The 22,893-nt window shown below is 31.7% G+C and overlaps 1 protein-coding gene across 1 annotated transcript; it reads left to right on the forward strand.

Moving 5' to 3' along the window:
* Positions 1–4,502: 4,502 nt before the first annotated feature.
* Positions 4,503–14,745, forward strand: LOC119680805 (odorant receptor 63a-like). The gene is made up of 11 exons (XM_038093796.1): positions 4,503–4,657; positions 4,738–4,834; positions 4,888–5,026; positions 5,304–5,495; positions 6,891–6,995; positions 7,071–7,236; positions 7,311–7,416; positions 7,496–7,597; positions 7,719–7,874; positions 10,304–10,682; positions 14,597–14,745. The coding sequence occupies exons 1-11, from the start codon at positions 4,527–4,529 to the stop codon at positions 14,743–14,745; spliced, it is 1,722 nt and encodes a 573-aa protein (XP_037949724.1). The 5' UTR covers positions 4,503–4,526.
* Positions 14,746–22,893: the final 8,148 nt, after the last annotated feature.

Consider the following 22,893-nt stretch of genomic DNA (forward strand, 5'->3'; position numbering starts at 1 on the left):
GAAAAATTTAAGCATATTTTTTATAAGTGTCCTATAGTTGCAGTAAGTCTGGTCCTCTAATAATAATATGTATCAAGTTCCTTGAACTGTGAACTGTTTTGATTATTATTCCATGCAGATACTAAATTTAAAGTAATCTAAGCAATCTAATTTTATAGCTCAAGCTTAGTGAAGCGGTACTTCTTAATTCAAACCGTCCAGTTTCAAAAACTAGATTTAACTGAGCTTTATTATTAAAAATAATATGTTGAATATTTCGACAATAATTTCTATTTTAATAAATATGGTTAGCTAATAAATCCGTAATTCATCTCCATGAAGCAATTGAGTTGAACAATCCGAAAACTTATATAAATGTAAAATTAGAGCAAGACTTAAAGAAAAGGAATTGTTTATATATTTCAAATAAAATGATTTTTTCTCATATTAAATAAATTTCTCATCATTTTACCATTTTATTTAAGATTTTACAAAATTTCAATTGCATCATAAAGCTTCTTTTGGCACGTACAATGTAAACAAAATGAAGTTGTAACAGAGGTAATACCTCAGAGGTTGTATGTTGCCATGAAAATAAGACACTTGAAGTGCAGAGATTGCAAGTAAAGCAAATCCATATATCAACCGAAATAACTAAATTTTATCAAATAAATTTTCGACAAAGCATTTGAGCCAAGTGTGTTATTTGCAAAGCCCCACGAAATCTCAAACGAAGTTCGGAAGATGCAAAAATGCATTTTTCGATTTCCAAAATTCGAAAGCAACTGAAACGGCGAGGTATGGATGTATTGACACAACGAGAAAATCGTGGCTCCAGGCATTTTCACCTTTGTGTGATATTTTAAAGGCTTTATTAAAATTTGATATTGATCTGTTGTGTTTTATTGCTTCATCGCTTTTAAAATACAAATATATGCCATTCGCTCCAAGAAAGAAATGTCTTAGATGTAAATCAGATTTTTAGATTTATTTTCTATTTAAAAGTGTTTTCATTATTTATCAATATCAAAAACTTTATATTCTCTTACTATAAAAGATAATTTAAAAGATAAAAGTTATATAATGAATTTAATACCTTCAAACTATTTGCATTATATCATCAATATTAAACAAAAATAATCGTAAATTTTATTAAATCGTTTTAAATGTGATTGAGTAAAAATTTTGTAATATAAAATAATGTATTTAAACTGACTTTTATAATATAATACTATTGAAATCGTGATATCAATATCATTGTTATTATCATTATTGCCGTTAACATAAGTAGGTTCTTCTAACATCAATGTTATTAATAATATAATTATTTTATATGAGATAGTCATTTTAAAGAAATTTATGTGGTTTAATAAGAGTGATATGAATGCACCACACGTATACACTTCATAAAACATACTAACAGAGGTACATCCTCGATAGCTTCCATTGGCTATCTTCATAAGAATATAGTTAAATTAAATTTTGATTAATTCGTATTTATTTACAGGATATTTAAAGTTGACATATGTATCTTTTACAATGCAAAAGTGTAACATTGTGTAGTAATCAACTTTCTTTAAAGTAAGAATTAAATAAGAGCAATGGAAACCCTTTCATAAGTTGTAAATAGATTTCTGCTCTTTAAAAAATAATGGTTAGTAACTGGCTGGCTTGTGTATAAATGGTCGTACTTGCCTTGAATTTCATCCAACGCATTTCATAGTCGCAAAAATATAGGATGTGGTTTAGAAGAATATTGGTAGTCTCACAGAGATTTAGAAACACCATTAGGCATTTCACTACACTACATTTCAAAAATAGGTAGCAAGCGAGATGTTGAGAACAAAAGAAATTTTGTTTGTCTTTTCATCACTTTAGATGAAACTTATATCTATTATATGATATTGAGTCCAATGCAAGATACTAAGTATTCGTATGAATTTAACATTTTAGTTTGAAAGTAATTTCATCCATCTCCAGAAATTGATCAATATATGTTAGCACACAATACCACACAAAACTACACTATCGCGTGTTTTTTTAACTATATGAGACCTTATAATGAGAATTGCTGGTTTGTCGACATAAACCAATGACTTAAGATAGCCCCATAGAAAGTAATCTGAAGGAGTTAAATTGTACAAACTAGGGTTAACAGACCAGTTAACCGGACCACTTCTGAAAATAAATTTGTTACCAAAGTAATTTCGCTACAAATCGATTGTTAAGTGCGCTGTATGGTCAGTTGTGTCGGCGTCATTTTGTTGGAACCAAATATCGTCGAAACATCGACTTATTATTATTATTAACATATTAACTTTTAGAAATAAAAATTCAGTCAGCATGGCTCGATAGCGCTTGCCATTCACCATAACGGCAGTTCCTTCCACATTTCGAAAAAAATAAGTACCGATGACGCCGTCGCATGTAAACCACACCAAACAGCATTATCTTAATGGATGTAATGGTGCTTCGTTAATGGTTTGAGGATTATAATATTGTTTATTGACCTAGCTAGTTAACCAGAAATAAGCTTTATTAGGAAACACAATTCTTTAATAAAAGTGTTTATCTTCGGCTCTATAAACTTTGCGAACAGACATATTTTTTTCAAAGTAAATTTCCACAATTTAAAAGAGTTATTTGAGCGTTAAACGATTCATGATGAATTGCCAAACCTTACTTAACAGAAATGTCAACTTAGTTTGACATTCTCAGCTATCAAACCATAGCCATCGATATCGATAGTTCCCATATATCTAAAAGAACACCCCATAGAATCAATAATAATATCATCAGTAAATTTGAATACAAAGTTAAGCTATATTTTTTAAAGTAGACTAAATTTTAATCATTTAATATATATAGTCTAATGTAGACGGAACAGTATGAAAACATAGCCTTGTGGTGTAGGATATTATATTTTATCAGTGATGTAATGAATTTTCTTCGGAATTCTATATCTGTAAATATTATATTAGCAACTGATAAACTAAATTTAACATTGGCGTGTATATGTACTCCATTAATTGTTACAATATCTACCATATTCGTCAATTTTAAATCACTTTGATTTCTTGTGTTTGTCATACCTTAAAAAACAATTTTTTGAGGAAAAATCAGCAAACAAAAAGGTATTATTGCTACAGACCTGTCAGAAAATCCCTGCTGAGATGGAATACACAAATTGGAGACTGATTGGAATAAATGTATTAAAATTTCATATAGAAAAATTAAGTAATTTTTGTAATTAAAAACACATTTTAAATATAAAACGAACTTATCGAATAATTTCTTGACGTCAGTTCTTTATTGCCTAACCCTTACAAATAATTTAAATGCATTTCTATTAATTTCTCTCACTATTGTGTCTATAAGACGTTACGTTATGGTTACCTTGCAATAAAAACAACAACTGATGCTGTGAAAATTTTTATATACCTTCTGCTCAAAAAGTACTCAGATTTTGTAAATAAAACACACATATTTAAAGTTTATTCCAAATTTATTTTATCTCCTTCAAAATATGCTCCTTCTGAACCGATACACATATGCCAACGCTTAACCCAATCTTCCATACAATTTTCGTAGGCCCGTGAAGGTATGGCTTTTAGTTCCTTCAGCGAATTCTCTTTTACCGATTCAATCGACTCAAAACACTTAGCACGAAGGGGCAATTTGAGTTTCGGGAACAGGAAAAAGTCGCACGGATCCAGATCTGGAGAATAGGGTGCATGAGCGATGACAGTGGCGCCGTATTTGGCCAAAAAATCGCTTACAACCAGAATTTTCCATAGTAAAAATCGCTAAATGCACTTGAGGTAGTCTCACATTAACAGCTGCTGTAAACAAACTAATTGACAGATGGCGCTCAAATTTGTACCATATGTCAAGAAAGGGTGTACCACTATGTTATGTACCATAACATAACATTAAAATTTTTGAAAAAGGTCTTTTACTTAAGGAGTTGTTAACAAACAACAAAATCCGGATACTTTTTGAGCAATGAAAATTCAATAATATTAAATATACGTACTAGTATGATGGATTAAGTAGGTTTGGTTGTGATAAAGATTCCACTCCTATGCAAATAACGCATAAATATCAAAAGTGTGGTAATAATACTAGAAAAAATACGTTGTATAACAAATTATAAATCAACTTAAAAGCAGAAAGCATCTTAAAGATTCAAAAACTGGAGTGAGATAATCAATATGAAATTCTTAAATAAAACATATGCCATTCATATGACGTAAAATTCTCATTATTTATTTGCTGCGACACAATATGTAATGTGTTCCAATATTCGTTAATAGTTTTTTAATTACACAATGCCGAAGTGTGAAAAAAATTTTATTTTACAGTCTTAATAACTATTAACACCTTCAGATACAAAAAATCGATTCTTTAGGTATATTAAAATGTCATTAGGCATCCGCACAAATTTTCTAATATTGAAGTATAAAAGGAGAGTCCTTTGCCTAGAATTTTAAACAATGTCAGATTAAGGTTTCGACATCAACCAAAAGTTTCCAAATTAAGTGAAAATGTTATCCGATAGAGAAATTGAAGCGCTCGACAAGCGAAACTATCAATACCTTAAAGAGATGGTACGAATATCCTTTGCTATAGGTGTGAATTTCACCAAGCCAACTTTTGCCAGGGAATCGCTTCGAATGTAAGTAACTGATGTTATATGTTTATATTAATAAACATATTTATGTAATAACTGTAATTTAATATAAATGTTTTTTTAAGACTAAACATTTTCTTAATATTAACGTCGACATTTTCGTTGTATTCGCATTGGTATCAAATAGTTTACTACAGTCATGACATGAAGAAGATTGGAGAAGTAAACATGAAATAATAATTATAAATTTATTTATATATTTTAATTACCAATAGAGTATTTGTACTGCTTTTCAAACTATCGTTTCCATAATAAAAATGATTTATTGTTTGGACCAACAACGTAGAATGGCTGCATTATTAAGCAAAGTTCGCAAACATGAGGTACTGCAGCAAATTGAAATTTTTCACACAGGTAATTATATATATAACGATCTTAGCAGTCTTCAAAAGATTTTTGAAGGCAAACAAGTTATCTCAGGGGTAAGAAGATTAGCAAGGAAATTATGGCTGAACGTAGTAGAATTGGACTAAAGAATAGTAAATATTCAAAATTATGAAATTATGTATATTGAAAAATGTCGTATAGAAGACTTTGACCCACACGGGCTTAAAATAGCTGAGAATAATCACAATAATAAATTTAATTTGTTTAATTATTCCATGTCTATAGTTATTCTATTCAATTTTAGATTTTGCAATAAAAACTCAACTGAAAACTGAGATTGATAACATAATGAATGATGTTTGGAAAACAATTCGAATTCAACTTATATTTTATATTGGAAGTTGTTTAGGCATTATGTCAAATTATTACATTACAGCTATCGCTGTCAACGCTTATCATCAACATATTGGAACTCCAAACTATTATCCACAATTACGTAAGTTTTTAACACATCAGAAAATATTCTATATATATTGTTTATTACTACTATATAATATTATAAGCTGATTTACATATATTCACTTAGTATGTTTCTTTTTAAAGCTTCAGAAATTTAAAAAAAGGTCTTTAAACAAAGTTAAATGCGGCAGCTTGCCTCGTAGAAAAGACCAGTATACGCAGACGGTCGTTTAGTTGATATATATTTTCATATGGTGTGTTCCTTTTCAAAGTTCCATAAATTTATAAAAAATTCGTTTGAACCAATATGTACGTGTCTGCTCTTCATGTTGAAATAACTGGCTCACTTACTCTCGAGAATGTGGCCCATTGTGATACTTGAACTAAGAATATGCAAACAGTTGTCAGGGGAGCTCATTTTTCAATTCTTAAGTCTAGGACTCATTCCTACAATAATGTACTTTTGCAGGGAAATATTCAGTAGATCTCTTAATTAATTTTATAAAAGATTCCAATATACAGACATCCTCTGACTGTATTAGCTATATGGTCAAAATACAACAAGTATCTATTAATTATATACACTCTATCTTATTTATCGAGTTGAGTAATTTCTGCATGTAATGGTTGCACTCCTTGTAACGAACTAACATAAAGCTACCATATTTAATATATATTTTACTGAAAAAATCAGTAAAATATACTTTAGTATGTAAAACGTTTTTATGTGTGACAAAATGTTAAATCGCAGAATTCATATGTAATTTTATTACAATTACAGTAATATATGACAATTAATTGTCGATGAATAATGAATAGTTCGCGCTGATTTTGAAAATGATACGTGATAGGTGTAAAATGTTGAAAGACGATGCTTGCTTATAGAAGTTATCTTTAAAGAGATAACTGAACACCCGGTAAGCAAAGTAGGTTGGATTTCTAACAGTTTTTGTCAAACCCTTCAATTTCTCTAGTTACAAAGTTTTTTTGTTTTCGAAATACTCAAGGAAGGGAACATACAAGGTAAAGTATCTGATTGCATTTATCTTGGTATGGACACATAGCCTCCAGCAAGTATTGCGCCATAATTTCATCTTTTAATAATATAATATTGCAAATTAAAGTACAATCAGACTTTTAATGAAGCTAACTTTACTTTCATTGGAGCATTGCATCCGTTTTGCTATAATGAACCTATTAAATGATGAAATTGTTAGGATTTTTCACTTAGTTTTGTTTTTTGAGAATAGAAGACTCTTTTAGGATATAGATCACTATTTTCATTTCTTGTACAAATCACATCTTTCTTTGGATCACTTTAATACTCAACACTCCACAAATTATTTACTTTATCATTAAATCATATGAACAGAAGAAGAAATCGTTCGCCTACACATATCATAATAATAGTTTTCTATTTTAATCCATTTAGCTTTCACTGGAATGTATAAATTTTGGCAGGATAAAGGACTACAGTTTCCGTATTATGAAATTCAATATTTTCTAAATGCATCATCACTTTACATCTCTGGATTTGGTATGTTAGGACCCCTAGATCCTTATTAATAAACAAAAGTAACATATTACATGTCCTCACATTCAATTCCTTCAGCGGCTGTAAGTTTTGACGGTTTATTTTTCACATTTGCTGATTATGGAGTCGGTTTGTATCGCGTACTTCGCATGATGGTGAAGTATTCAACATCTCACTTAGTGCCAGAGGAGTGTCGAATTAAATATTTACGAAGCTGTGTTTCGCATTACAATCGAACCATTGAGTAACGATTATAACACTGTAACACAATCCTTGAACTATTTTTTAAAGCAATAGTTTTTTCTTTATTCCGAATAGATTTTTGAATGAAGTCGATGATATATACAAGCATGTCAGTTTATCCCAATTTCTGCTCAGTTTGGTTATATTGGGCATTGTCGTATTTGAGATGAGCATTAGTTTGGTATAAAATATTTTTCCGCCATTGTTTTAAAATATTTTATTTTTTTTATTGGATTGGAAACTTTTTTAATTAATTTCAGGAATCCGATAAAGCGACTCTTGTTCGGATGTTGATGTATTTGTCTGCAGCAGGTTACCAAGTGGTTAGCTACTGCTACAATGGACAACTTTTAGCCACCGAGGTAAAAGAGTTTTTGTACTATTTTGAAATATATATGATATGCACGAATTTGGAATTCCGTTTCTGAAATTTAAAACCAATTCCGTAAAACTATTTTAATTATTTTCATTGCATGGGCGTAGAGTGATAAAATATGCTCCGCTTTTTATGAATGTGAATGGTATAATCAATCCAAGGAATTTAAAACCATTATTTACATGATGATGATAAGAACTCAACGTGTATTTTATTTTAATATTTCGTGGTTTTCATTCATGACGTTGGCAACATTCATGGCTGTAAGATAGTTTTTATGCAAAACTTTTGATTTTGTAAAATTATTTCGAATATTTGCAGTTCGTAAAAACTAGCAGCTCATATTTTTTGTTACTGCGTAATTTAATGGAATAATTTAGTAAACTATTTAAATGTTCTATTTTTAATAATTTATTGCTATTAACAACAATGCTTCAAATTAATATGTTTAATGTGGTTAAAATAAAATTTATAAATAATTTATTGATTTAAAAGATTTAATTGCATATTTTTTTATTAAAAATTTATATTAATTAAGTATATATTGGCCATTATAATCTAAGATCTGTTGCCATTTTTCGGGTAGCTTCATAATGCATCCTCTGACTAACAGTAGTCAGAGGATGCTAGATTCAGGCTTTACGGTTGATGCATTAAAACTTCCAACCATGTTCCGTTAATTTGCTTCAAAACATTTAATTGTGAGCGGTCTAGTATTATCATGATGGGACACATCTCTTTTTCTGTTGGTCAATTCTGGGCGTTTTTCCTTGAATTATGAGCAGTACAGAACGAATTCATCGTTTCACCAGGAATAGACAATTCCCTTCCAATCCCATTAAACATTTAACAAAACCTTGTTTGCCATCAATTCAAGCTATGAAATCGTTTGTGAAGGGTCATCGGCCTTTGACCATAATCACTTACGTTAGATATTTTCGTATCTAATCCATTTTTTAACATCCGTAATAGTTTGCTTCAATAACAGTTCCATTTTATTGCGTTTCAGCAGTGTTTTACTGATGGTAATTCGATTAATCAAATTTCTTCGCATTAATTCATATGAAACCCACACATCGAGCTTCTTTGTGTAGCCTACTCATTTTAAATGATTCCAAACTGTTATCTGGTTGATGTTTAATGTCTTCGTTTGTATTGGATTAAAAAGTTGAAAAGATTTATGGTCCCTCTCTGTTGATATCGTTAGAATATTTAATGCGAATGTCTACCACTAAAAAGTCTTACATATATAAGATACACAGACACCATGACGAATCAGACATTTCGGTTAGAAAAAGTAGAGAAATAAAGCATAAAGAATCTGCACCGTTTCATAAAATACCAAACTGACTAGCTGGATAGTCTTTGATTTCGTTCTTACAGTAAGTAACATAATCTTCAAATATAAGCTTACTTGAATTATCAGTATGGGACATATCATAGACTAAAAAAAGGTTAACTTAGAGTCCTAAAAAACCAAAGCCTACTTTAGCAAGCAGCTTTTTATCTTTTCAGACAAAAAGTATATAAAATTTGTGGTATAAAATACAAATTAAAATTTAATAAGATTTTGTTGAAGGTAGGAACGTCAACAGATATTGTACAAAATCTTCGAAATCGTGAATTTTTTTTAGTAAGCAAATCAGGCGATACTTTCTCATTCTCGTCATCTTAATGACGCACATGATTTGCAATTTGTTAATGCCATAACCGGTTGGCACCTATTCGAGTCACTCTACAAAAGTCCATCAATTTCAATGGTGCGTACTAGATTTTCCATTTTCTTCATATCGGTTTCTATATCCCATAGTTTTGCATATCAGACCATGAGCACCATTAAAAAAGATATTACAACCGAAGTAATCAGTGCACGAATAACTTTAAAAAAGGAGCGAAAATACAAATAAAATAGAACTACTATGACAGGTTTATTATTATTGTTATATTTTTAATCTTAAAGATTCACAATTGTATCAGATCTGTAAGTAAATGTCAGCTAACTCTGTTGTTGGCCAAAGATAGACACTGATACATAATGTAAAATAAAGTTTTCTACACCTGAACACAACCACAACCATGACAATGTGCTATCAACACCGATAAGAACTTATGAAGAGATTTTGGTCAGTTTTGTAAAATACAGGAACTTGATACGTTTCAGGTTACTCCGTTTCATATATAATTATAGACTTCGCAGTTTCCTATATGTACAATGCGCAACATTTCTTCGATGGTTTCAGACCCGCATTTCACTCTAAAGACGGCCATATCAAGAAATTCACTTAAATTTTATTTTAAATAAAAGAACTATAACATTTTGAATAGTTGGAGTTTAATTTTACCCCCTAGAAAGTTCGGAATTATATTCTGAATTTAAATCAAGTAAGCATTCTGTTAGTAATAATAATATTTTTATCTGTAGTATAAAAAAACATTGAATTAAAGAAATTAAATGTGTTAATTAATATATATAAAATCAAAAAAATATTTAATGTACCAATAATCACTTTATTTTGAAATGACTCTAAATTTATTGTATGAAACCATATTTTGGAAACTTCTATTTTTGGCACTATTATTTTGTACCACATGTATTTTAAGCATATCTCATTTTAGCACAAATAGGTATGAGAACGAGGAAGTAGAAATCAATTACAATGTAAGTCAGTTATTGAATCTAACAAATTTTCAGTACATCCTAAAAACAGAGCAATGTCATAATTACCAAAATCGATTACTTGGTAAGCATCTTCACTCATTATTTGTCTCAAGTGGAATATGTACTAAGTGGAATATTTTGCTAGGTATTATCATTGTGACTTCGTATGTGGAACACAATACGTTACGTTTGGCACACCGTTCTGCATTGCCTCAATGCAGACTTGGGGAATTAGGTTTTCAACGTGTGTTTTTACTCGCCGATACACCAGCTATGGAAATTCCAATAAAACGTAATCTACTTGAGCATGAACAACGCCGTTTCGGTGACTTGTTACAAGGCAATTTCTATGATAGTTATCATAACCTCAGTTATAAACATATTATGGGCTTACGTTGGGCGAGTCAGGAATGTAAAAAAGCGCTATTTATAATAAAAGTTGATGATGACGTGGTTTATGATATTTATTATTTACGAAAGTATTTATTTGCAATTTTAAAAAACGAACTCTTTCTTGCTCAATCGGATCATTTTTTGTCCGGTAGTGTATTAATTTCAAATCAACCATTTCGTACTCATGACTCAAAATGGTACGTTTCATCGCAGGACTTTGAGCCCAACATATATCCATATCATCTCTCAGGATATTTTTATATAACAAATCCGTTGACAGCAACACGTATAGTACGAGAAGCTGCAGATACGCCATTTTTTTGGATAGATGATGTCTGGGTTACTGGTATCATACGACATAGACTAAGTATACCACTTCAATCGAAATATGCATGGGTGTATTACTCAGAAAAGTTGAATGATTGTTGCAAAAATAAATTAAAACCGCTCGAATTTAGCTGCGGTGAGAAAGTAGGTATTGTAAATGGGAACAAATTAAATAGAATTGTTAAATTTCAAATGAATCTAGACATATGTTATAATTATAACTTTTGAAAAAAATTTTTCTAAGGATTAATATTAAATGTAATCTGAGGTAAGCCTTTACTAAAAATATATTTTATTAAAATTTCTTAGCTCGTAAATTTTACATAAGCGTTAATATATATTTTGTATATTGTTTCAATATATTTATATTGTTTCAAATTATGACTGATAGAAATTGAATTTATATATATAAACCCTTGAAAAAGAAAGTGATTTTATCCACTTAAAGGAATCTTTGTGTTGTAAATAAATCACAAATCGCAACACAAATGACTGGTATTAAATTTATTAGTATTATCAAATATAATGGTAAATAGATGGTTAAGAGAAAGGCAATAGAAACAGCTGAAAAATGATCGTTATAATGATCAGAAATGTTGAAAACCTTAAGGAATGGAAAGGATATTACATGAAATAAAATAATATAAAACAAAAATAAGAGAAAAAACAAAAGCATAAGAACTAGCGTTATTCTAAGTTGTATAAGTAGGTATATGAATGGTATAATTTAGTAGGTATAATTTAGATATTAACCAACACATATGGAAATATATATTACTGTTTTACCAACAACTTAAGGAAAGTTACTAGTAAAACTCATTAAATCAGTGATAGTTTGAATAAAGCTAATAATGTGCCCAAATTATTTAGGTGTTCCGATTAATTTCCTGAAGCACCATGTCTACTGTGCAATTACCAAAAACATCCCTAGCACCGGGAACCCAGATTAGAGCAATATTGAGCTCTGTTGACATCTCGTTTAAAGATGTGTAGCAGTCCTACATGTAAACTGAATTAAACTTAAGGACTTTAAAACAGTTTGACTGTCCGATAGTATGTGTATATTATTATGCTGAAGCTAGTTGAATCAGTGCACTTGCGCACTTTTACTCTCTATTAACTGTGAGGTTTCTTCAAAACCCTTCTCTACGCCCTGACTGGATTATTATTTATCATTTGATCAGACTAAGCAATAATTGACCTCAGATCGGCATACCTCCCCGAGGAGCCTGTAACCATTGTGATATAGTATGTATATATTCCTATTAAGTATATAATCTACTTTCATAGATAGGATAGGACCTCAAAATAGCAACTATAAACGCAGAAATAATACATTTCAGCCGAAAGCATCAATCAACTTACTTAATTAACTTACTTTCATTTAATGAACTTATGAAAACTCGAAGACTCAAGAGAACACGATTCGTCAATCTTGTTTAGAATAATATCTTCATTAAACTCAACCTTATTAGTTCCTTACAAGTACTTAAACTATTTTTATTATAAAACAGATGTACAAATAACTAAAGAAATAAAAAACAAAAGAAATCTACTTCCAGACAAGTAATATTTTTATATTAAATATTTTTATATTTTATATAAATAATACAAAATACCAGACATAATTCAAAAAAAATATAAAAATATTTGAATTAATAATTATTTAATTTAATTTATATAAATAAAGTATATTTATAATTATTATTATAGTTTACATCAAACTTCTATACATTAAATTTTGTTTTAAAAATAATCTGAATTTAATGAAAAATATGTATTACTAATGCTACTATAGCTGCAATCTCTTTTATTTTATATAAAATAATTAAAAATATATTTATTTAATTGAATTTGTATTACTTAAAAGTATTTACAAAAGTAAATGCAAGAATTATTTCCAAGACCACTGATGTTGGATATTTGGCAATACTCAAAACAGCTCTATGGTCAGTCAAAAAATCAATTAATTAAAATAATATGAAGTGATTTTTGTAGTTAACTACTGCTTGAAAAACCCTCCTTATAAAGAGTATTTATTTAATATTAAAGTCCCATTAAAGTGAAATGTAGGTCCGCAAAATTTATGAATCTAAATTTATTGTAGAGTTTGATAATTGGTGTGTCTTTAGCTATGGTATACTAGTCCAATTGTTAAAAAACCAAAAATAAAAAAGACTTTCCTCTTAGACAGCCAACGAAATATTAAATACGAAACATTAGATTTAAGTATACGTATAAATAACTTAATGACTTCAAATAATAAGCAAAGATAATTATTTCATGAAAGAAGTATGAGCACAAAAGTTAATTAATTCAGTGAACCCAAGTGACCGTTTTTCTGCCATTACCCCAAAAGTGCAACTATAAATTCGAATGAATGAAGAGCTAAATGCTGAAATATTAAAATTTTTCACATTAAGTTACAGTTCGAAGAAAATGAGAAAATTTGCATTTTCGTTGGCAGCAGAATTTTCCACTTAAAAGCATAATTGAAATGAAAACTTTACTTTGGCTTTGGCCGGACATATGCAAACCCCATTTTCCGCAAAATGTAAATGAAGATACTCATTAATAACACCACGGCATCCGTGGCGAGACATAGAAATGTGAGCACGTTGCTCGCATTTATCTGCACGAACGTTCTGGAGCTCTTGTTGGGATTTATGCGGCGATTAAAGTGCAATGAAGCGCTGCACAACGCAACGGAAAACCGCACAAATAAACTGAAAACAAATCGATTTGTAAGCGCTAAACTGAAATATGAAAATATAGAAGCAAAATTACTACCAGCCGGAGTTATTAATAATAAGTTTGCACTTTAGAATACTTTAAACTGTTTTAATAGCACACCGCAAGTGTGCCAAGAGATGGCAGATGCTCATCCGGAAAATATAGTACACATGGGGATGAATTCAGTTACCGAAGATATTGTTTTCTAAGTATTTAAGTGCACTAGTTATGTTGGCGAAGACTTGGAATAAAGCACTCTAATGAAATAGAATTTTAAAGTATAATTTATTTTCATTTTCAAATGTATAGTAATTTATAACTTGAAAATGTTAAAAAGTTAAATATAAAGTTTAAGTTAAATTATCATGGTACCATTCTTTATTTCCGATACTTTATGCCGCAATTTAAAATTAATTTTAATTTAATTTAAAACTTGATTCTAAAGTAAATTTTTTTTTCATTTTTAACTATTAATGCAGTCTTGCTTCCAATAACACAACTTATTTCATGGACTAAAACACAACTTCTGTGTAGACTTCATAATACGATCGCTTACATTTATGACATTTTGTGACAAGTTTGCTCCGCCAATTACTAAACAAAATTTTCAACACCAACAAGAATTTTAACCATTATATAATCACCAATTCTCGACATGCTTAATTAAGTATTTTTTTTTTCTTAAAACAACTACAGCAGCAGCATCAGCAGCAGCAACTGAAACTGAAACTGCAACTGCAGTTTCAATACCAATGGCAACAGCAATTGTGGCCCGCGAAAGTCTCATTCAAAATTGTCAACGTTGGGTATTAAACACCCAACCAAAACGGAACTTTTAATTCGATTCCATAAATTTGATTTTTATTACTTCAGGTTTTGCCAGCAGTTGGTCCTCTCTGTTGCGATACGCTGTGGACTTGCAAATTAGTAGACAGCATAAATGCGGAGGAAGGCAAAAAAGCGGAGAGCCATTCCATGCTGTTGTTAAGACTTCGAATGACTTAAAATTGGCGCTTCGTTAGTTTCGGGCATTGACGTTGCACATTCCAAATGCAGAGCAGCAGTTTCCAATTGCATTTGGGGAAAAAATACTGTAAGTGGCTGCGTGAAGAAGCTTCTGTTTTAGTAGATTGCTTTTTCCCTGATGAAAACATTTACATTTGTGCAAAGTACCTTCGCCGCATTGAAATCTGAGCAACGACTGCATTAATTATAGCAATTTTTCTTTCACTTTTTTGCCATCTTACGCATTTGGATTTTTGCCATCGTTGTCCTTGTCATGAAGGTCATTATTTGGTCTCTTTGTTATATAGCCATATGCATCTTTAAGATATTTTATGTTGATAATTAACGATAACTTAATAGTCAAGAAATATTGCAATTTAAATAAAAGACTTCGATGTGACGGTAGGGGACTTAAGTATTTACAACATTCTCTCTGTGAATAAAAAGCATTAAAGCAGAAAAATATTCTTTTTATAATCTTTACACATACTGCGCGAAAACGGTAAATTACTTTATTAAGTTATTTACTGCAATGAATGTAACTTCGGATTCTACAAAGTAGATATAATTTTAACTTACTAGATATGACGAATATTTCTACGATATCTATGTATCTATGTAATTGGTTTTTTTTACCTCAAAATAGTTTGTTAATATTTTATATACTAGTCAACTAAAATTTGTATATACAATTTAAGGAACTTATTTCAAAAATATGTGAAAAAAAGCAAAATAAAATAATTACAGTCCAAAGCTGTAGTATTAACTGAATAACATATATACAAATGACATGTATATAAATAAAATGCAGGGGTCTAGAATTCCAATTACATCGAAGCACACTGACCTTCAAAAGTCTTCTCGTTTTCAAGCTGTGGTTTCGAAATTACCTCGAAGTTATCCCTGCGGTACCTGGGTGTTCTCATATATATCAGGATTACTTTTAGAGACCAACTCGGTAATATTGTAACAAGCTCCCATCTGGGTTTCTTCTCCGCACTGTATCGGATGATGCTGCATGTGTTATAGCAGGTATGCCGCCACTTGATCTGCTGGCATATGGACTTCGAGAGATCTGGCACAGTAGATTGCCGAAGGATGAGGCACGCAGCACTACCATGATCACATGGCAACAACAGTGGAATGAGTCGATGAAAGGGAGGTGGACACATACCATAATTAACAGTTTATCATTATTTAAAGAAGAACACTAACCCTGGCGATTGAAGTGTTACCAAATACACACAGGTATATCTGGCAAACTGATATTGCCAACTACATGAAATTCATACGAATGATAGCTGTTTATATTGTTTACAAGCTACCACAAGCATTTGTTTCTAAGTTTTATAGAACAAAAGTTATTCGAAATGGAATACAAACGTAATAGTGTGATTACGTTAAAGTCGGTTGGAAAATCACAACCAGCTATTGTTCGTGAACTCAAAGCAAATAAAATATCGTATCGTATCATGTATCGTACCATAAATCGTTATGATAATACAGATAACGTCGCCAAACACTATGGTAGTGGACAAGAAAAAACAGGAGCATCACCTAAAATGATTCGGAAAGTAAAGGCTCGACTTGAACGAAATCCACGTCATAGTGGTAAATAAACAGCGAAAAAGCTTTAAATATCCCAGCGAAGCATCTGACACATGATTCAAAATAAGCTCAAGGTAAAGCCTTACAAGTTCCAAAAGGCACAAGATCTTACGCCAAAGCAAGAAAAAGTTATATTCAAAAAAGTAAAGATGTTGTCACGCTTGCACAAACGTGGCTAATTCTCAAAAATTGTATTCTCTGATGAGAAAAGTTCCCCATTGAGCTGTTAGACAAGTTTTTAAAATTTGAATCAATAAAAAATAATTTAATACAAAAAGATATGGTTGCTTGAATAGGTAACACTTCAATCCCCTGACCCTGTACTGCATCCCAATAAATATAGCTTCTCATTCTCAAAAATTGTATTCTCTGATGAGAAAAGTTCCCCATTGAGCTGTTAGACAAGTTTTTAAAATTTGAATCAATAAAAAATAATTTAATACAAAAAGATATGGTTGCTTGAATAGGTAACACTTCAATGCCCTGACCCTGTACTGCATCCCAATAAATATAGCTTCTAAAACACACTTATTCACTGATCCTAATGGATTCCTACAACATTCATAACTATTTGCCGATTACTATCAATATAAATTATATATCGATTTATTACAAAACTGCCATTTAAACTAAAATACTACCTTTTACACACGCGTTCATTTGACATAATCGAATAACTGATATAAGATATATGGGTACCTAGTGTTAAATGTATGATCTCCTGTACAACAGCCGTGACTTTTACGACGTTTATGATGTCATATTACCTTTAGTGATCTGTATTCATAATTTTGACATTACTAATATAAAATTGCAGAATATTACAGACAAGGAAGAATATTACAGACAAAGAAGAGTATTATAATTACAATATTATATGAAAGACACTATATATTCTCGTAAGACAAAAATTACGAAATTTTTTTTCTCAAATTTTTGATTTAGATTCATCATTCGGGAGTAAAGCAAATTTATTTTACTAATGAATGCCTTATTTACATAAAATCGCCACTTTCTAAAAGTGTGAGAGTGTTCGTCACTTTCTTTCGTATTCCTTTCTCATGTGGTTTGCAATCAGTTCCCCTCAAATGGAAATAAACCGTTTTTTCGAACGAGCCATGTTACACATGGAGACATTGTAATTGCTTTCATTGTAAATTTAAAATTTGAGAATGAGAGAAAGATACATTTTGATTAAATGTTGCTCATGAAGACGTAGAAAGCTATGCTTTGTCACGTTGGTCAAAACACTGATGCTCCATAACAAACATAGAATTTGTTCTTATTGAAAATAAATAAGTGTATTTTTGTGGATATGTGAGCATGTCCACTGCTTGACGGCAAGCAGTTTTCAGTTACAATGCTCCAACCTAAAACCCTGACTTTTAATTTTGATGAGTAGCTACTGCCATTCGCTCAGAGGTGCCTTACTCTGTTATATGATCCGCTTCTTGACATTCTCCAATCTAGCACTCTATTACATGACTAAGTATCTGTCAATTAGTATAAGCTCTACTAATCTCTTTTATTCAATTCAATGAGTTGTATTCAGGTGCTCCCAGCATCCCTCTCCATAGAAGCGAATTACGCAATTCCGGTTACAGAATCAGCACCATGTTATTCACGATCAACAACTGGAATCTTCTGTATTCCTTTCTAACAGATGGTTTTAGAGAATTAAAGTATCAGTTTCTAAGTAGTGATTCTATTCACCATCCAACTCTCCCCTAATTATTGAAATGATGTACTCAGCACCATGATGTTCACGATCAACAGCTGGAATCTTCAGTATTCCTTTCTAGGAGATAGTTTTAGAGAGTTAAAGTATCAGTTTCTAAGTAGTGATTCTATTCACACTCCAACTCTCCCCTAATTATTGGAATGATATACTCAGCACCATGTTGTTCACGATAAACAACTGAATTCTTCAGTATTCCTTTCTAGGAGATGGTTTTAGAGAGTTAAAGTATCAGTTTCTAAGTAGTGATTCTATTCACACTCCAACACTCCCCTAATTATTGCAATGATGTACTCAGCAGCATGATGTTCACGATCAACAGTTGGAATCTTCAGTATTCCTTTCTAAGAGGTGGTTTTAGAGAGTTAAAGTATCACACTGTGGCTTTTCATACTCTTCATCTACTAGAAAATAAAAATGGAGTTGAGTGTGAAAACGCTTTAACTACAATCAGCAACTAAATTTCATAAAAGAATTGTATATAAAAACAGAACAATATTTTTATAGCCATATAGGCAACCGAAAAGGTTGATATAATTTAACTTTGTGGACCTATGGGTGCAATTATTGTTGCTCTCTATCATTCTTATTTGCATCCCGTGCAGATTTATTATGTAAAAAATATTTTTAATAGTAAGATAATGAATGAATCTATGAAATCATAATCCGATTTCATCCTAGAAACATCCGATAATATCATGTATCCGATATATGTTTAAATATAGTCTTCACATTTTATTTAAAACTTTTAAAGTTAAATTTAAATCAACTACAGATTTGGAAACTTTTTGTTTTTAAATGGATTTTACATAGAAGGTCATCCTGCCTCTCATATGAGTAAAATCTAACAGTTCTCCTAACAAGTAATCCAAAACATTAGTTACTATGTACGTCATAATATAACACCTGTCCACTTATTCACTTAAAATTAATTACTAACATTTATTGTTTGATTAATGGATAGTAAAAATTGATATAAAATTTAGAAATAAATTTCTTTCGAATTTTTAATTGCATGTACATAAATTTAATTGAATTGCATGAAATTATATACCAAGGAAATCAATTTGATTCAAGTCATTTGCCGTAAATCCTTTAAGAGGCACTAAAACGACGAGTGATTACAATTGTCGTTGGCGATAGGAGCAACATTAATAATTCATGTAAATGCGAAGTGCACAATTTTGTTTATGACAATGTCTGATATGCGATATCTGATGTGAGTGTGAGTCTTTACTCACATCAGTGAAGTACAAAATTGCAATCTGTAGAGTTTTGTGCAAAAGTGACCATAGAGTACAGTCCGTGGGAGTGTGTAGTATAAATTAAATAGTGAGCGGATTAAATAAACGTTTCAATTTAAAGTGGCGCAATTATTGCATAATCGATTACAGATACTTGGATTAGCGCTTGGATTAATGCAATTTTAATGCGCAAATTTAATCGAAGTCTTATTTACGGTACCAGTATTCAAATGTACGAAACTAATTTCGATTACTTGGATTTGTTGGATTTGCAAATCAAAATTAATGCAATTTTTATGAGTCAAATGTTGTGTTGCAATTTCATATTAAGATTTTAAGAGTGTAATGAGGGTTCGACTGACTCACTTACATAGCAATTTGTAATAAATTGTGTTAGAAATAATTGTATAAAATTTTCTATTAGACATTTATGTGAATTTTTAATCAACTGAGTTGACGTGTGGGTCTATATATCAAAACTATTACAAATTAAAATTGATTTAAGTACATTGGGCAAAAAAATAAGCAGTTTTAGTTGTCTACAAAATCTTATATTTGTACGAGTAAATGTGAATTGTCCCCTACGTGGTAGGCACCTTGACGTGGTGTAGGGGCTTAGCTACAGGCAAGCTTGCTGACTTTGGGTCTCCTGCTCATTGTCTATGCAATGGTCAGAAGACCTTTTTGTCGGTCTGGCTTGTGGGTACAACAAAGAACTACCAGTAGTTGTGTTGTCCTGTAGTTTATGTGCATGTATGTGTGTCTTTGTCTCTATGTATGCATGTATGTTCTTTGTGTTTTTAGAATGAATGGAAGTGTGTAGGTCCACTAGGTGTCTGGGGACCAGGGTTTATGACGAACCAAGACCGTCCATACGTGGTGCAGAGCCACATATTATGGCGGATCTAGAGAGGTAAACTCGATAAAACCCGCAATCCTGGGTGTATGAACGACCGTGCCCAAGGATGAATGGCACTGCGTAAGTGTGTCTTAGAACGGTGGACTCCGGATACCTGGCGACCTCCGGTTTCAATCCAGCCTTTCTGAAGTAAAGGGGGCTATGCTTCGGACGACCTCCCTTTCCCCTACACTCGTGGGAACATTTATGGACTCTTTAAACAAATTAAATAAACAAAAAACTAACAAGGAACTAGGTACCAGTTCCGAAGACGAGCTCCTGGCATCAAGCCAAGAAAACGAGCGAGTCGAAACCGCCATACTACCCAAAGTAGGCAGTAGCAGCCGCACTGCGCCTACTTCGCACATAACAGTAAAATCGGCAGACAAGCGCGCCAGCCATAGTGCGCCTGCCGAGAAATCAAAAAAGTCTGAGGCAAAGATCAGACGTCAAAGGTACCAGAAGGCCATGTTCATTCTTGGCAAGATTGCTAAAAATGAAGCTGAAGGTAAAGAACAGGCGTTTGACCGTACAGACAAAGTACGATATCAGAAGGTGGTCGATGAGTATAACGAATACCAGGCTACCCTATCAAAACCCGCAAAGGCAATGAAGAGGGATCGGTCTCAGGACGAGACGGCCCATACTTCAAAAAGCAAGGTAGCGAGAACGAGTTCTACTAGTAAACCGTCAACGAGTGCGAAAAGGGCATATAACGAAGTAGCAAGGGATGAGCTACAGGTGGCGCTCATTGATGATATTACCGGGAATGGAAAAAAGGTGCTGGAGAAATGGGGCGAGATTGAGCCCAAGCTGGCTGAAATGGTGATGGAACACCTTCTAACAAATCTAGACGCCCCCACACCAGGCTTTGATTCATCAGAAGTGGTTCGTGGTTGCAGGGTCTTCAAATGTGATGACCAGCTATCTAAAGTATTTCTTGGCAACTGCATTGCTAAGGTAAGTGATGCATGGGAAGGTTTAAGGCTAAAGCTTATCCCAGCCAACGATATCCCTAGATATCTGAAAACCTTAATCTTAACTTATTAAGCATCATGAATGAGATAGATCAAAACAACCATATGGCAAAAAACTAAAGAACGAATACAACACATTAACAACAACTACAGAGGAAGCTCCATCAACATCATGGAATACAGAATCTACATACAATCTTTTTAAGCTTCAAATAACTTTTTGGAATGTACACGGTATTGCAAATCTTTTTAACGAACCAAAAATTGCTGACTCGCAGATCATATCTATCTATGAAACCTGGTCAACAACACCTTTCAATACTAGCCTTAGTCCTTGGTGCAACTATGATGCACTGACAGTCTCAGCAACAAGGGAAAAGTCCACTGGTAGAGCTAGTGGTGGTATTGTATCTCTAGTTAAAAAAAATTTAGCAAAAAGTTGCGAAATAAGCAAAACAAATTTGTGGATTTTCAACTTTTATTGTATTAATAATTTTAATTTTATTTTAGGTTCATTGTACATTAAACCACATTATGATATAAATATTGCTTTAGAATTGCTTCAACCATTAATCGATGAAATAATTAAAAAATATGCAGGGATCCCTTTAATAATAGGTGGTGACTTCAACGCTAGAGTGGGTGAAGAGGGTGCTCAAGAATTCTTATCTGAAATTAGTTCTATTTTCATATCTAAAAGAAGATCTCTTGATTCAATCTTGAATACGCGTGGTAAAAATATATTAGAATTTATAGAAAATAATGGCTTTATTTTGCTTAACGGTTGCACAGACGGTGACATCCCAGCAAGTTTTACATTTTCAAACAAAAATGGAAACAGTACTATTGATTTAATTTTGGTCAACGTCGCTGCAATCCCATTTATAAAAAGCCTAGAAGTACAAGCGCTTGCTTCTGGCTCAGACCATTTCCCGGTAATCCTAAAACTTGAATTACCTATCGGCACTAGTAATATAAATTGTATAAATGTAACTTCTTGTAAGCAAACCAGATTAAAATGGGATACAAAAAAGTTTGACATTTTTACAATGCACATGAACCGTTGTCTTGAATCATTAAACATGAATCATCACTTCTGTTCTTTATCCATTGACCAACAAAGTGATCTAATCATATCCTCCATACAAAAATCAGCTCAAGCATCAGAAATGGTAATTACAAAATCCTTTATGCCTCCTTATTATACTTCTCAGCCATGGTTTGACTCAGAGCTACGGGCCTCAAAGAAAAATCTAAATCATGCCCTAAAACAGTGCAAGCGTCAAAGCTTTTCACCTGAAACCAAAACGGTATACATTGTTTTAAAAGCAAATTACAAAAAAATGCTGTCTGAAAAAAGAACGGAATATGAAATTAAGGTCAAAAATAAGTTCTTTAATGTAAAAAGTTCGAAAGACTTTTGGAATCTTATTAAATCGTACAATCGAAAACCTTTTGTCAACAACCCCATACCAAATTCTGTTTGGAAATTCTTCTACGAACAAATTTATCCACCTCGTCCTACCATTGAACATATACTGTCTGAAAACTTTATCGAAGCGCTGGATTCGGAAATAATAATTGAAATAAAAACAGCAATAAATAAAATCAAAATCAATAAGGCTCCAGGCGAAGATACGATTACGGCAGAGTTCTTTAAGAATTTATCTAGTCAATGGATTTATATCCTACAGTCTGTA

This window comes from Teleopsis dalmanni, chromosome 1, assembly GCF_002237135.1.
Source record: "Teleopsis dalmanni isolate 2A chromosome 1, ASM223713v2, whole genome shotgun sequence".
NCBI lineage: Eukaryota > Metazoa > Arthropoda > Insecta > Diptera > Diopsidae > Teleopsis > Teleopsis dalmanni.